General features: G+C 38.9%; 1 protein-coding gene across 7 annotated transcripts in view; it reads right to left on the bottom strand.

Annotated features, from left to right (window-relative positions):
* DIP2B (disco interacting protein 2 homolog B) overlaps positions 1–17612 on the bottom strand; it is a 70225-nt gene that overhangs the window by 23461 nt on the left and 29152 nt on the right. For 5 of the 7 annotated variants that reach the window (XR_012653341.1, XM_075049487.1, XM_075049485.1 and 2 more), the window contains exons 2-10: positions 15965–16036; positions 8702–8848; positions 7221–7346; positions 5288–5500; positions 2790–2933; positions 1843–1962; positions 1043–1240; positions 709–800; positions 95–205 (exon numbers count right to left, since the gene is read on the bottom strand). Coding sequence is in view for 6 of the 7 variants with exons in the window: in XM_075049485.1 (XP_074905586.1) it covers positions 95–205; positions 709–800; positions 1043–1240; positions 1843–1962; positions 2790–2933; positions 5288–5500; positions 7221–7346; positions 8702–8848; positions 15965–16036 (1223 nt within the window). In the remaining variant the exon portion in view is untranslated. The remainder of the gene's footprint in view (positions 1–94; positions 206–708; positions 801–1042; positions 1241–1842; positions 1963–2789; positions 2934–5287; positions 5501–7220; positions 7347–8701; positions 8849–15964; positions 16037–17612) is intronic. The other 2 variants (XM_075049486.1, XM_075049490.1) reach the window with 2 other exon arrangements.

Below are 17612 nucleotides of genomic sequence, written 5' to 3' on the forward strand. Positions count from 1 at the left end.
GCTGGATGCTGTGAAACACTTTCAGAGGTTGATGGTCTGACTTGGTTTTCATCCCGCATCAGCCTATCACTCCTCTAAGTTCCATCAACGTTACCTTTCTGGTAAGAGGTACCTCTATAGGCACTGGTATGACTTCTGCTAGGAGACAGCCGTAAAACGCCACCATAAACATGACTGGATCATTGTTGGGATAAACAAGGGCTACCTACAATTCACAAAAATGTGTTGTTAGTTGAAATACAAAGAAAAATTGCACAGTTCAGATCTATAGTGACTAAAAGTCAGAAAACTTTGTGTTATTTCACATTCTACCACAACATTTTTCACAGGGCATCTTTAAGCACTCTTTCTTCTGTGGAATATCTGGTATGTGCGTGAGTTCCTTGCGCAGCAATGTCAGCATTCCCTGTGCACCCATACACATGAAGATGCACACACAGCCAAAACAGAGAGATGTAAAACTCTGTTTTTGTCTCAGAGGTGCAATGCTCTTCCTTAGATGTATTTCGAAGTCCAGAGCCAAGAAGTTGCTTACAGAGGAGCCAGCAGGACTGAAAAATCACAAAAGTTTCTTTCCCAAATAGCCTGTCCCTGGGATAAGAGTCTCGCTATTAAAAGGACAAGATTATAGTGTCTGTAGTAAGTTACAGCCCCCCAAACCCCTCTTTTTATTTCAGAGGGAGAACCAGACAGTCCCAAACTCATTACCCTATCTCCAGGTTTTAACACGGGTTCATTTTTGGTCCCCAGTTTATTAAGCAGTGTGTAGGCCAGCTTGAGACTTCTGCTCCACAATTTGCCTAGAACACAAAGAAGAGAGACTTGCACAACTCTAAATCAATCCAGCATACAAGAGAATATTTCAATTCTTGACTGCTTTTACTGTCTACAGTCACGTCCTCTTTCAGTTACACTGCTTTGTCTACAAAACTCTCAAAAACCGGGAAGGTATTTGCAACCACACTAAGACTAACAACCCTGTGTTCCATCCAATGCTGCTCTTTCGGAGCAGTTTAGCAATGGGAGCCAGGGCTCAACTCACCATACGTGAGGGTATAAACTGGTTTTCCTGTAACATCCAGTGCTGTCAGACAGGGGCATTTAGCTTGCGTGGTTCCCCAGCGCTGCAGTGCTGCTTCTAAGGCGGGAGGCCAGTTACAAACAACTCCCAGGGGTTCTCCCTTCACAGGTGTCATCTGACGTCCTTCTGGCTTGGGCTGATTTGGGTCAGGCTGTGGAACTGAAGAAAATTCAATAATGTTTCCAGTTCATCTTTGCCCATTTGTTACCAGTTAGGCTGGAAAGACATACCGAAAACAAATGCTCTTCCTCATCACCTTTAGGTTTAATAACCCCTATCACATATAATTTCCTAGGAAGCCCTTCACAGAACAAAACATCATGAACATAGTCTTCTCTTAAGGTGCTGCTAAAAGGTATTCATTACAACAGTAGTGAGGAAAGTAACACAGAATTGGAGAAAAGAAAAAGTCTTACAAAATAAGCTTGTAATGAAATTACCATTAAAGACAATCCCTTTTGGGAAATTAATTAAAGTAGCCTAAACAAATGAAAGGGTTTTAAAAATGTATTTAAATAGTTTTGTTAATAAGTTTTAGTTATTGCAAGAAGTTTAGTGTGAGGAGGCCACCCAAAGCTCAGCAGTACAGTAAATTACTTCAAACATTGGTTTTGTATCAGACTATTCATGAAGGCTACAGTTAGCTACAAATAGCCAATCAGAGTCAACTTCAAAAACAATGGGATAAATAAATTCAGCACTGTGCATGTCTGTGTACTTATAACAAATAATTAATAAAAAACATTATTTGGTGCTATTACCTTCCACAATTTCTTCAAAATCATCCACAAAAAATTCTTTCAGGGGTGGTCTTTTAGGTCTTTTCAAGGTGTTAAGCAACTGCTGAATTTTCGTGGAGACTCTACTACTCACAGGAACACCTGGAGGGAAAGATTTTTGTCTAATAAAAGTGTTCGTCATGTCTGTTAACATTTATATCTTACCGCCTTCCACTGGAGGGTACTTCTCTTCATGCACCCACTCATTCAACTACTGGCTTCCATTATTAAAAGTTGTGCCAGTGCAGGACATCATTAGTAAGTATTATATCAGTTCTGTATTAACTCAGTGGTCAGAAAATCCTAGTAATAGAAATGAATTTTTAAAGCATTTACTCCCTTCTGAAGGCTGATTTCCATCTGTCTCTGACACACTGCACTTGCTGCAAAACACTGCCTACAGATCTGTGCCTGCCTGCAGTATCGATCAACTGCAGTGCAAGACTGCCAGCAGAGGGAGGACACAACAAGACCAGAAGCGTTACTGCTACCCCTCTGCACAAAGGTTTATGCCAACCAGCTTAGAGTGAGTATTATCAGCTTCATGGGAGCTTAATTATAGTTAAGAATTACATTATTTCATTCATCTTACCTTTCCTTTAGGGAATTCTAGGACAAAAGCTTTTAAAAACAATTAGCTTACCTATGCATTTATAATTTTTTTCTTAAAAAGCAGTAAAGAAGAGAAAAGCCTATGGTCTCTCCCATGATTTTCTCCAGTTCAGTACATATTAGCAAATTGCTGCAGCATGGGAAAGTGTTCATGCCAATGTCATAACTGTGGCATAGGAATGTGTTAATGCTAATGCCATAACCATTTCAAATTTGTGAAGTGCTTAAATGGGATAAACTTAAGTCACATGATTTGGTCTCCCAGCTCAAGTCCTTAACACCATTCTAATTTCTGGGTACTCTGAAAGCTTCCGTACCATCAGCAGTATCCATGAGACTAGACCGATTAGATCCCTTGTGCATGCCTTTCACGATCCCTGAAGGAGGAAGGTCAATCGCTGCTGGGCGTGCTGAGGAAGAGGAGGTAGTTGCTGTGACATCTGGGGGAACTGAGAAATTTTCTAAAAGAAGGGAGAAAATTGAGATAGCAATTAACATATACCTTTTATTATCAGATGAAACAAGCAGTGTTAGTTACCCGTTACCAACAATCTTAAGAATTTAATGGGTTGAATGTGTGGGAGCTCTTATTAATGCTAAACGCACCGCTTCCTAAATATTAAGTAGCTCTAGGAAGTGCACGTTATCTGTTCTGGAAAACAGAAAACAAAGGCACAAGATGAGTGGCTCTGTCCATGTCAGGAAAGTGGTTCACCAAAACAGAGTTCCTATTCTTGGTCTCTAACCTTCAAATCAACCTAAATCTCTTGAACCTTCAGCACTGTTAAAAAAAAAAAAAAAAAAAAAATCTGAGATCCACATGAGCTCTGAAATATTCAAAGCCCCAGAACAAAAATCTACATCACCTATGCAGTAATCTCTCTTGCTAGAATTATACTATTTAACTTTTTTGTCAGTAAGGGCTTTCTGAAACAAAACACGCGGTAGGCTATTGACTAAAGCAGATCAGCAAAAAATCATGTTGGGTTTAAATTTCTTCCAGTTCGGTGGCTAAACAGTATAAGCCTGTCCAGCAGTTAAATAATAAACTTAAAATCTAATGAATAGAGCGAGCTGGTTCTTACTTTTGCTTTAAGTTGCAAGACATTGTTCTGCTTTTCCGATGAGTTTGTAAGCTTTGAAACTACAAGTATCTCTGCATACTTCAGTAATTCTCTCATTAGCTTTCTCTTAATTAAGTGATTTTCGCTTACATGGGATTTCTTTGTACAACACAGTAGGTTCTATCATCTGATAGGGCAAGAATATTCTATTCTAGCTTAACAGAACCAGCAACTGTTGCTTACGAAGGAAAAAACCCAACAATTTTGAAACTGTATGTTGGTTTGCACAGAGAGAGTCTAAAGGAAGTCAGATACTGAATAATTCCCACAGAAAGGTTTTTGTGGCTGATTCTCTGCGTCCCTCTTTCTATGGGGAAAAAAATCCGTTTCTGCATACTTTTGGAGATACATTGGCAAGGAATATTTCTCATTTATTGAACTTCTAAGATCATTAGGAAGGACATACAACTCCAAACATTTGCAGGACTTTTTACTGCTCTCTCCAAAGAAATATATAAAATTGCACATGTGAGAATTCCTGTTCATTTAAATTAGGTGTTAGCACAGGATGAATGTGGCATCTACATGGCAAATAGAATTCCAACAAAGATTTAAAGCTTCCATTTTGCAGAAAATACTAATTATATTAGATAGTAGTTATTCTGTAGGTAAAAAGCTAGATTACCTTAATTCATTACAAAAGGTAACGTGGCTTTCTGTATGCTCCAATTAAAAACAGCCTCTCTGCTTCAAAGATGCGTTAATTATATTTACTACATTTTGTGGGCAATTTCTCCAGTTTTCCATCTCAGAAAACAATTTGCATCCCAGCAAATAAACAAACAAAAATAACAGCAATAAAAAAAAGTGAAACAGTTAAAAACACCAGCACTTCTATGCACTGCTTGCCCCAAACCAGTTAAGCAAAAGCAGAGAGCACACAAAATACAGACATCTCCTAAGATGCAGTAATATCCTTAACAGAAGATAAAAAAGACAAACATACACAGAACAAAAACAAACTTTGCAATTTCAAACAGAAGCATCAGCAGCAAGGAGCACCTCAGAGCCTCAAAAAACTGAGCCTGGGGTATCCAGATCTGTAAATTTTGCTCCGTCTTCTCAATACCTGGATGCTCTGATTATTTCTCAGACTAGTCATGAAAGATCTGTGCTAAATCTTTACTCTGCTAAAACCATTTTTTTCAATGACATGCTCATTTGCTCACATAAATGGCTGGTTTTGGTTCTTTTTCTTTTCTTTTCTTTTTTATCTAATGCAAAAATAAACCATTAGGGCTTGTAGCAAAAGGAGAATGTTAAAACACAGCATTTCCCCCACCCAATAGGCAAAGACATCCCTATGGTATTCATCAGGACACAGATGCCAAATGCTACGTGCATATGGTAGCTTTGTACACACAGTAGCTTTAAATAGCTATAGACATAAGCAACACAGTATACAGAAAGAAAGTTGTGCCTACTGATCCTGTCAATACTGTCATCACACCCTGGAGCCTTTTCTACTTCAGTAAGCTCCTGTTCCCCACTTCCCCTTTTTCAACCACCTCAATATTCTGAAATTCTTAAGGAAAACATCATCATGACGGTGCAACTCCAACAAATCCTAGCAAGTTCCATCAAAACTAACTAAACTCTTGATCCGAATTTCCCTTATGCAATGGACAACTCCAGCTTTATTAAGGCAATCTGATCTTGAAGCAGTTTTTCTGTTCATACCCATCTCCTACCTATTCGAGTATTCGCAAATACATCAGCTAGCGACCCACTGGTCCCTTTGCCTTCTCCATGGGAAAGTGTAGAAGATGCTGATGAAGATGTGGATGACCCCTGAATAGATCGGTTGATCCAAGACTCAGCATTCTGTAAGCTCTGATGCAATGCAGCAGAAAGAGCAGCTTGGCGCCTTAGTGACCCCTCATCCTCGGATGCGGAAGACGTGTCTGTGTGGAAGCAGAAAAGAAAATCTAGCTGCTTAGGGAAAAGCACATTACACTGAACATGCTCTCTTTCCAATTCACATATCAATGGCACAGGCTTGTAATATGAAGAACTTTTTTTTTCCACGGGCTGTATCAAACAAGGTTACATTGGCCAAAATAGAAGTTGAAGCAGCAGACACCTGCAACATTTACCCCTGGTGTTTTGCCCCTGTTTAAAGCACACAAAAGATTCACCTCCTCAGACAAGTATCCTTCCCCTGGGTTCTCCAAGTTTATTAACTTATCTCATTACTTTTCCATTCATATTCTATAGTATCAGATGCTGTGTTGCCTAACTTTGCTAATTCTGAAATGGAAAGTGAGGGGGTCAGTGTCATTCTCAAAGCTGAAAATTCACAGGAACAGAACAGAATGCAGGCACTGGGAAACAAATATGCCAAGGCCACACACAGAAAATGCTTTTGTCTGGTATTCTAAATGGGTCCCTTTTAATTGCAGAAAACAAAACAATAAAAACCCCAAACAAAACAGAAAACTACAACAAGGAACTGCATCCTGCCTTTCTGAGAGAACAGATACCTTGCCTATCCTAAAGTTGTGAACTATTTATTTTATCACAAAGAAAGCACTCATTACTTGATATCTTAAATTGTACACGGCTACATATAAATATTCAGTTAGGCTTTGGCCTAAAACTTACGTGTTCTTCAAAGTGATTGCCTGCCTATACTCTAGTTGTAAATCAAACTATTAAATCATGTTCTACCTACTTGCCAAAGCAGAATGCAGTCACGAGCTAAAGGAAAATACTGATTCCAGACACACCATAAGTGCTAACCTTTATTTGTGTTGTAGCCACAGCTCAGAATGTGCTGTAGTCCCAGACAAGTTAGTATAAAGCTGAGACCCAAGCAGACACTGGGAACATGCATTAGCCCCCAGTAGAAAGGAAAAGAAAAAAGGAAGTATGAAGAAAAAAGAAGGTAAAAGAATAGGTATGAGTGAAGTGGCCTAGCAGAGCAGTTTCAGAGAGAGATATGAATTCACAATGAGATATGAATTCATAATCTTCAGATGCCTTCATCAATCCAAATGACTGTGATGCTTCTGCACAATGAGAGACAACATAAAAGTCACTGCCAAAAATTACACACATTCATCTTTAAGCCAATGCGTATAGCTGCTTGAAAACAGAGAGGTTTATTAATAATCTGATGCACATGCACCATAACAGACACCACATTATCCAAGGTATTTTGCCGCATCCATTACATGGGAGGGGTCAGGAAAGAAAAGTCCTGCAAGTCATGGAATCCCACAGGACCACCTCCAAGGTCCTTGCCCAGAAATGCATATCACTGCAAATCCTTTTCCTGTATGTTGAGTATTAGACCTTAGCAAAATCAAAACGTGAATTATGCAACTGAAATAGGTGTGAGGGAAGCAAAAAAAAGAAGCCTCAGTCCAGAAAGCCCACTCAGCTCTCGCCAATTGATTCTTTAAAAGCTCCCAGAAGAGGAGTCATTTTCACAGCCCTAACAGCAGCTCCATGAAAACAAGCAGCTGCTCAAATGTAGCAGGAGAGCTACAGGAATAACAGACTACCTACAAATGCGCTGAAGAGCTTGAATATTTTGACAATTGCAGCCTCTTGATTTGGAAACTGTTACTAAAGCATACCTTAACATCCATGCAGACACGCACACTGTAAGAACCTAACCTGGGGGAGTGCAGGCATCAGCTGGAGACTGAACAAACGTAGACCGCCTTTTCGTTGGCATGGGCAGGGCCATCTTCTGCTCTTTGTGTTTTGCCAGTGCTGCTTGAACTGCTTCTGTGTGGATATCTGCAAAATGGAAGTTCATACACTCAGTTTTGCAACAGTAGAGGAGGAAGAAAAACACAAGGCTTACACATGTGCAACTATTGCTAGCCATCTGTATTTATGCAACCCCCCCATTTTACAGTACCTGCCCAAACAACTGATTTTGCCACCTCATGAGTAACATTTCCTTTTTTTAAAAAAAAAAACACAACCAGGGAAACTAACTGAGGTTTCTAAAGTTAGCAAGCTAATAGCAGGGCCAGGTTTTTTAGTCTAGAATCTTCTGGATTAGTCATTATATTCTGGTATCTCTAGCAACCTTTATGGAAACCCCAACCCCACCAGACTGTTTCCCTCAACCAAAGGTTATCCTAAAATTGCTTGTGCATAATTTAAAATATGCCTATAAGCTAACTGTATATAGCCCCAGGAGCAACTCTGGTCTATAAACTGACAAATTCTGAGCCAGTTGCCTGATTTAGGAAAAATCTTATGTTAAAAAACCTGACTGGATGTAGATTTCATGTAAATCTTGAAAGTTATGAACTGCAGCTGCAAATACATGTTGATTAGTAACTGAAACAGGCTAGGACATGAGGCCTCCATCTTTAAAGGAAGACACATCGCTGGTGATGGGAAGACAACTTATCAAAAAACTACTCTGACAAGGGAGAGCTCATCCACATTAATTTCTCAGATTAACGTATTTTAATTATGCTTTTCCAAAACCCAGAAAACTAGGCTCTTCTAATGCTTTATGAAATGGCAGTATACAATAGCCGTGTTACTGGAGAAGGCATATTTGATATAGTTTATTTGGCCCTGTTGAGAAGAAAACTTAAATCTTATTAATACAAAGTGAAAACCAAAATCAAGTGGAGACAAAAAATAGGTGCCTCCACCTTCTCCTTTCCTTAAGCGGAGAAGGAAATCAGCAGGGTGCTAGTCAGCCATTTCTGCTGCTCTTTGGAAGTACTTTAAGCACAGATAAAGACAGCTCTCATTCTCCAACCTCCTAGAGCAGATATGCACAGCAATCACCAATTCCAGGAACAAATTATTACCTGTCACTTCACTGAATCTTGTTACCTACAGACATCGTTAAAATAAGCTTTCCATCCTGTGAACAACTTGCATTGAATAGTTGCATTCAAGCCAAAAAAATCAAGGTGGCAAAAAATTATTTGCTTTTTCTACTTCGCATTCTTTTTTGATTCAGCAGCTGTAGTCCTACAAGTCTGATGGTTCTTTATACAGAACCACCAAGGTAGGACTTTCCATCAGTGGACAAATAATAAGCTTGATTCCTTGAGAGGACAGAGTACATTCTTCCTCATTAACAGGAATCCCAGGTGAACTCTTGCCCCTGCTCTTACCAGATCGATAGCGTTCATCTCTGGCTCCCCCTGAGCGAGCTCGGTGAAATTTGGATGAGGATGATGAGGATGATGATGCTGAGGTTGGAGTTGCAGATGGAACAGGCATCTGAGTTCTGGATTCCTTCTGTAATGCTGGATCAACCCCTGGAAAACAGTCCACAATTCTCTGAGAGCAGGAAATAGAAGTAGCTTTTTTTTGACCATACTTTTCTCTTTTACTATATAATTACAGGATTTCCCCTTCTTTTTTTCATTTCTTCTTTTTTTCTTTTTTTTTTTTTTGTAGTGAAGTGGATCTAATTAGTATATTAATATATCTGTTCAATTATACCCTAAGCAGTTAAGATATACATGTCCCTTCTTTGACCTTAAGAGGCTTTTTCCAGCTTTTTTCTTTTTAAGGGGTTGTTAGTCACCTGAAGAGACAATTTACAGCAAATCTGAAGCAGGTGACGTAATACACAATTTCAGTAATTTAAGTAACCTATCAGTGATAAAGGGAGGTGAAGTCACCTTTAAAGAATCCATTACAAAATACAAAAGCAAAGGTGATAAGATTCAGATAAATTTTGATAAACAAAAGAGTAGATAAGGCAGTTAAGTCCTAAACTTCCATACCCTTAATAGGGCCATTTGCAATGAATTTCAATGTTTTGTGATTTAGTATCTGTATAGTTTGCTCCCTATTTTGCCATGTTTCCAATGGGAACAGGACTGCACCATACTCTCATTGTTGCATTAAGGAGGAAGAGAATTGGCAGTTTAACTTGTGGTAAAGCAATATATGTAACTGCTTTTAGAGATCATAGTCATTTACACCAGTCTCCTTGTAGACGTCACTGCTATGGGCACAATGAGTAAAGGGGTTTGACTGATGCAATAAGTCATTATCCCAAATTAAGTTTGAGTTGTGAAGAAGAGCAAACCCACAGAAAAACGTGTTGAGAAGTTGGGTTCATTACTCAGTGTTCCACTGACCAGTGTGTGTTATTGACAGGAAAACCAATAATATACCAGCGGCAAGAGCCTCTGCTGTTCACATTAATGACAAAACCAAATAGACCTTTAGTTGTCCAGGTTCTGGCTCCTTTCAGCGTGTCAAGAAGCAAGTGGCTTTATCATCCCGGAAAAGTTTGTTTTTCCCATGAATACAGGGAGCTAAATAGATAATCTGATAAGAAATTATCATTTTACATAATTCAGCAAGGGACACTAGGAATCGTGGCTACTGGAGTCTCAATTCTAAAACGAATCTGTGCCATCAGTGGGAACTTTTTAAAAACCAAAACCAAAAGGTCATATATAGCTGTAATTACAGCTGTCACCTGAAGTCATGCAAAAAGAAGAGCAATTGTGTCATTTAAATATGCGGTGCTTATGAATTCTCACAAACTACCAAAGGATTAGAGAAATGAAGATGAAACCACAAATATTGGAGTCCAATTCCAGTTATACCACTTTCTTAGTGTGTGGTTTTAGGTAAACAACTTAAGGCAAGCGCCTCAAGCTCAGGGAACTTACAATACCAGCAAATCACACCTAACTAGTTACAGAAATCTTCAACCATCTCCTATACCTTCCAACATCCTAAAAAGCAAAATATTAATTGAATGTTATAGCTAATTAACTATCCAATAAGCCCAGCATTATATGCTTTGGAAAAAATTCAAGAATATGGGGGCAACACACTCCTGGAAGAAGTCCTCTCTTAACCCCTAGCTTTACTATTTGGCCTGGGAACCTTTTCAAAACTTTTCACCTCTTACTCAAATTTTTAGCAATTCTGTTTGCGATATCAATATTCAATGGAGGCAAGCTACCGAACTTATGTAGTAATGATTCTTTAAACTATCATGCAAAAAAATCAGAACCTTTATTTCTAGTTAAAAAGAACACATCCTGCTAGCCAGAAATTCTCAAACCATATAAGGGGGACAAACAACTATTCCCCATTTTCACTGGTATTTTTTGGATATCATAACATAAACCATAGAGTTCTGTGGTTGCTTATCAAAACTTAACCATCACCTGTACAAAGATGCCAGCAGCACAAAAAATAGAACGGAAAAGGAAAAGAGACTTCTGAGGTTTAGGTGCAGGACCCAGTAATCAAAAGACCTGGACTTCAGAGCAAGATTTTCAATTCAAAATCTCAGTTTACCCACTTCCAAAAGAATCAGTGTTTGTGTCCCCTTTCTGTCATTCTGGAACACATTTCATTGATAACTAGTTTAACATCCTTGTAGCATATACTTGCCTTAAATCAAAAACAAGAGAGTTTTATTTCGATCCAAACACAAGACAACTTCATAGGCTGAGAAGAAAAGCTTAATGCTTTCTGATCATTCAAGTATTTACGAATTCAAGTACCCACTAGATGTCAGCAGCAGATTTAACACTATTTTAAATGAATTATTAAATTCATATTCAGTTCTCCAAGTCTTGCAAAAGCATCTCATCTGCTCTGCAAGCCATCACAAGGCAAACATGACATTCCATTTACAAAGGGATCAAATGTGTCTGTAAGTGACATGACACACCAAGAGCAAGCTCTTTGTTTAAATATTTTACTATGACATAATAACATGTTACAGTAGCCTAACAAAGCATTCAAGCACAGATGAGGGAAAAAGTGTATAGCTACAGTAAATCATAAATGGTTATACAACAAAGCAACATAAGTGAGCTAAGCCTGGCAGGTGATAGCTGACTCATTTAGCATTCCCTTTAGAATAATCCTGCTATAGTTGCAGTTCCTGCTGGCAGGATCCGAATCTACAGAAACATGAAAAATAAATTATTTTAGATTTCCTTTTGAAGGATGCTATGGATTTTTTAATTGTCCTTAGTTTTAAAGCAGAATTGACTGCTTTGTGATCCCTGTGTTTTGTTGAAGGAAGAGGTTCAATGATTTAGAGATTCAGGGATTATTTTTTTTTTCATAAAAATATTTTTCAATTAAAAGAACCATTATAAGCATCACGTATGATCAACAAGGATAGATGTTTACATTAATAACAAGGACAGTAAGTGCTAGATTCATCTGACAGAAGAAAAGCAGCAGGCAAACCTGTTATTCTGCTGTTTTGCATACAGAATTGAACAGAAGTACCAGTGTTGGACTGGCTATTCATTATAACAAGATGGTTTTTTCAAGCTACATGCCTGTAAAAATCATATAAATAACAACCTCAAGTACCTAGGGTTTACAAGTCAACCTGAACAGCACTTCCAGAACACAGGGGACAGCCTCACTCAGCAGCAAGCATGGCTGCATAAGCTTAGTGTGATTGCTGCTGTCTTTCAGCATTGAGAAGGCTCAGAACTCACCAAATTTAGGAGATTCAGAGACTTTTGCAGGAGTTACTAGCTAGATGGATCTTAATTCTGCCTTGTACAAGACATGAAGGAGGAATTCAGGTGCTCCATTGATTTAGTCCTGGATATTATTTCAAAGATTGTGAAAGATACTTCCTAGAGTCAAGTGATAAGCTTTATTTGAAATTGTGATACCCCTCAGACTGAATGAGGAAGAAAATAATTCCCCATTTGTGGTAGCTGCAAGTCAGATCTTGTAAATGGGTGAAACTCTCTAAACAACACTAAGCTGGAGCGCGTGTGCATGATTTACAGGTTTAGACAAAGCTGTTTTATCACTGATTACTATTCCACATTAGCTCCCATTTGAAATAACATGATGCTGAAAGATGGGGGGGGATAAAATAAAATAAATAAAAAAAAAAAAGGCAAAACTTTACAGTAGAGTTCTTTCTGCTGGCTTATTGGTAAGTCCACAACACACAGGGTGGCAGGAAGGACTCTTCTGAGACAGGAAATACATGACAGCCCACTTGGGAAGCAAAGAAGAAATGCTTCTTTTCCAAAGTGCCACGAGTTCAAAGAAATGAACCACTAAAGTAACAGAATCTATAACTTTCCCACCTTGTGCTATACGTAACAACATGAAGTAGAAAAAACAACAAAACATACATTAACAGCTAGAATTCACAGATCAATTAAAACAGCTTCAAATGTTATCAATCTCAACAGGTTTACAAGCATATTAGTCCTATCTTCCAACAGCTTTCCCTGAGATACTGGAATACAAAAAACACCAGATCACATTAATCTTACCTTTTCAATAAAAACAGTAAGTACTCTAATGTTCTCTTTGCTTGTTTAAAATTTAAATTTTTTTTTCATCATCATGAGAATAGAAAACAGGAGCAAGAGCACTACAGCAGTTACATAAAAAGGTTCTGACAGTGAATCAGTGCTTAATGAACATAATTTCCTTTACACATTAGCAGAGGAACCGAATGCATTATCTTAAATAGCAAGAAAACGTACTCTGCCAACAGTGTGTGTGCAAGGGCTGCTAATTTTGGCAGAAGGCATTCCAGCATCTGCATTGTTTGAGCTAAAAAAGTTGTAAAAGCTGTTCCAGATTTGCAGCAACTAATATGGACAGGAGCTCTTTCTCTAGGCAGAAGTTTGCCTGTAGTCTGCAGCAAAAACTAGTTTCAAGAGGTAGTGAGTTACTATACCATCTCTTAGTAGCAGAGTAGTTCATCTGCTCATCCAAAAACCATTTTGCAAAATAGCAAAAAATAGCATTGTATCACACCTTTTAAAATAGGCATAAAAATATTCAGTCCTCACAAATGACTCTGAAGGTTACTTGAAAATGTCAGTGTTAGTCCAATAAAAGCAACATCTCAAGCCACCGAGACCCTCTCTCTGTTTCAAAATGGAAATTATGGTTTAGCTACAGTTACATTCAGAAAGATGCTGAGGATGAGATGAGAGGAGGGCGGCCTTTCTTTATTTTTGCTGGTGGTTAGTCAGTAGTGTAACATGAAATAAGCATGCCTGTACTCCCTGTTTTGGTTCGGGCACCAGCAAAAGCAGCATTACTTAACACACACAACTTGGGAAGCTGCTCAAAATACTTTATTCAAAGCCTTTTGTGCAGCAGCCAGCGGGTAACAGAGAAGCAAAAACTCTGGTATCACAACTCCATCACCTCAGTAAGTTTCATTTACAAAAATGGATGTTGCACCAGGAAAACATGTATCTTTAGGTAATTAACATTGTTGCCTTAACTCCAAAATAATGAGGCAAGCTCCCAGAGGCAATGTGAATGGGAGCACTGATTTAGCAATAAGAATCTCCCAAATTATAATGCTGACATGCCCTGACATGTCATCATACCTACCTTCGCCTCACTTCACATCTATGAAATGGAGACAATACATTAGCTAACATCAGGAAGGTGCTTTGAGAAATGTAATGCACTAAATGCCAAGAGTAATTTTTTTTTTTGTTATGGACTAAATTAATTTTCTGCTCATTAACAAGGTGACCTGATTCTGAATCCCTCATGCGTGACTTCAGCAGGATTTTTACAACAGGACATTCCCAGATATAGGGGCAGCTGGATATAAAATATATAAAAAGCTGGAGGGCTGAGACAGAATGGCAGTCAAAATGCTATCTTAATTGGTGACCTCCTATCAGCCTGTGTCTCTTCCTGAACTTAGGCTCATTCTGCAGCTTTCAAAAGCATGACAATTAAAATAACAGGGCCACAGACAGTCTTGCCAAACACTTTTTTTTCCTCCTAATTAAACAACGTTTTCTAAAACAAACCAAACATGCGTGCACAGTGACAAGCATGAGGGGCACAAGATCATTTCGTCAGATGAAAAGCAACTTGTAGAGCTTCAGCCTCTGCCAGACTCCAGGACAAAAGCAAGTCTGCCAAGAAGGCACATACGAAAGGAGCCCACATTTCCTTCTAAGGCTCAAGATCTCCGCTGGTATACACGTTGGACTGAGAGATTGTAAAACCTGCTTAACAAATAGCTACTTATGAAGACCTTAAAGAGGGTTTAGTCATGTGTATTACTTTTTGGTTTCTTTAAATAACAGAAACAGATTTGATACAAAGGTAGCAACCGAGTCATCAGAGATTCCTATCACATCCTGGGTTAGGGAGGCAGTCCTCAGAGAGCTGTTTGCAACAAAATCTGAACTTTGAAGGCTAAACCCCAATTTTTGCTTGCCTTGCTACCTTCAGTATGTTAGCTCAGACAGAATACACCATTCTTTTGTGTGTAAAGCACCCACGATGGCAGTAAGTCTTGGACAAGAGACCGGGCACCAGCTTTATCTGAATATGCAAGCAAAACAGAGTTGAGAAACAACTGGGATGGAGGAGAGCAGGAATGCAACCATGAAGTGTTTTGGAGTGGCAGAGTCTAGAAGTTACCACAACAATGGCAGAGTCCTTTTATGTTCCTCAAGCAATTGCCTGAAGTGAACTGCTGTAATTTCAGCAGAAAAAACCCCTATACAATCCTTCCCCAATTGATGCAGTGCTGATGGTCAATAAATGCACTTTTGGCCTTCACTTTTTAAAATTTTTTTGGCAGTGGTTCAGTCTCAGTAAATTACAGTAAGTCCAGTCATGACTGCCTGTCATACCCATTCACTCCCCAAACTGCTAAGAGCCAGACACATTAGTTTTTAATGGTTAAGCATCTCAGCATATCAGTAGTGCAATTATTTTGGGTAAGCATCCCCATAATAATTATTAGACATACGTTCAGCCATGTTCTTCAGTTTACAATTATATATAATTATCCTACATACAATCAGCTCTACTGCTAAGGATCTTTGAACCAAACGAAACAGATGTAAACGAAGTACATGAATTCAGCTACTCTGGTAAAATACACCAACAAATTATGAAAATTCTAATGTTTCTCCAACAAGGAATTAAGATGGCTGAAAGAAGGATGCAGTACAGACCAACTCTGCAGTTAAGCCATTTTTAAGAAGGTTCCAAGAATGATTCTTGAGGGCCTCACACTTCATGATTGATTGAAAGCCCTTGAGTTCTCAGCTGACATGGGAGTAGGACGTGATTTATGTATATGGGAGATAAAGACAGGGCATACAAAGTGTTGAAATACACAGCACTCTACAGAGGCCCACCAAAGAGCTCTGAAACTATCAGGAATCCCTGGAGTTCAATATGAACAAGCAAACTAGAAGCAAATGACTGCCCATGACTTCATGGCATCCATGCAACCTCCACAGTGTAATTATTAGATAGATGAGGAAACACATACAAAGCAGAATAGTTCAGAGCTGGCAAATGAAATCTCAGTGCTCCACTCCACAGCCATTCCACAGATCCCTTTAATGTCAAGGCTATGCGAAATTCTTACATCAGCTGAAACAAGTGCCTACCTTGGGTTTGTGGAACATAGGGAGCCAGAAGCTTTGCTCTCTTCTTCTCATACCCCTTTTGTGTGATATCCCCTAAAAACAAGGAAAAAAAACTCATTTAACCATGTCCTCATTTTTCAGTTTGAGGTCTGTTTGCTCATCTTTCCAGTGGCATGAAGGTTTCACCTGAACACAGCAATGCATATGCTGAAGAAAACCTGAAACCAAATAAAAGCGAGTACATTATGATTTCAAAGCCTCCATATTACAGAACTTCTGTAGTTTCCCTTGGGATCAGAGATATACCCTATGCACTATTTAAATGCAGTAATTTGAATCAGAACAGCTATCTAAATGGAATATCAAAGCAAAGAAAACCTAAAAAGGGAAACTCAGAGTGCATGAAAATATTCTGTAACCACAAAGCCAACTTAGGCTAACAAAATGGAGTAATTCCCAAACAACAGGGCAAAGGGAAAGTGCAAATTCAGAGCCTCGTCTTAAACTAATCAAATTGAGAACACCTTTAGCAATTAAAGTGAGCCCGCTGCAGGAGCTGTTTAGGGCACCTCCTAAAACTGAGGCAAGGATGAACAGAGTCAACTTAGACTACTGCCCAGCAAGCACATACTCCAATCCAGAAAAATCAGACTTTTAATCATGTCTATTTGATATTCAATGAAAGCAGGCTAAGGGGTTGTGTTTTTTTTTTAACCTGATAGTAGCTGTAATTTCACTGTGTGCTACTGGTAGAAGCATGCAGAAGATGGATGCTTGAACTCCAGAGAAGCAAAAACTCCAGAAGAGAATAAGTATTAGTAAACTTTTCACTTTTTTAAAAAACTAATCTGTCTGATCCTGGAGATGTAATGTAAGAAATTAAAACAAAAGACAGCAGCCAGATGGTACATCAGAACCACAAGAAAGACTGAAACCTTGAAGGGATTAAAACAAAAAACCCTGCAGCCTTTCAAGCCTTTTTGTAGCCTGACCTGCACTTGTAACCTCTTATCTCTTGGGGCCGAAAAATTGGAAGCGATCAAATGCATAGCAGTAAGAAAACAGAATTATTTGATATTACTTCCCAAGCTAAAATTAAGCCCATATTTGTATTACAACAAGAAACTAGTGATCGCAAACAGCATGTTTTCTTTGCCGTGAGCCCGATTATTGCAAGGCAACAGAGTATTAGATGCTGAGCAGCACAGGCCACTCTATTTGCTGTCCTACAGCATCCTTCTGCCAGACACTTCCAGCCTGATCTGGAGGGCCACATCAGAAAAGGTGATTAAAGGGTTTAGGCTCTAAGCCTCCCAACACAACCAGCCTCTCTGCTAAACATTCCACCTAACTGGCCATTTTGGTTATAAAGGTGATTTTGCAGTACTGAAATGCTTGGAAAGGGAATGGATTTCACTCCTTTGTGCTGGACAGTCAAATCTCAGTCTCACTTGAAATGCCCAGACTACAAGTTTTGAAGCTGAAATGGGAACTTACACTGCTTAGCGGAGGGTGTGCATTTGCACACAAAATTTTATCTCGCTCCTCTTACACTATGCTTGAGTCAGGCCCCAACAAGTCCAAACAAATCCAGCAACTGAGAATTAGAATGTCCATGAAGCACTGAAATGCCAACCAAAGCATTAATTTTAATGCTTGATTGCAATAC

Source organism: Buteo buteo, chromosome 17 (genome assembly GCF_964188355.1).
Source record: "Buteo buteo chromosome 17, bButBut1.hap1.1, whole genome shotgun sequence".
Classification (NCBI taxonomy): domain Eukaryota; kingdom Metazoa; phylum Chordata; class Aves; order Accipitriformes; family Accipitridae; genus Buteo; species Buteo buteo.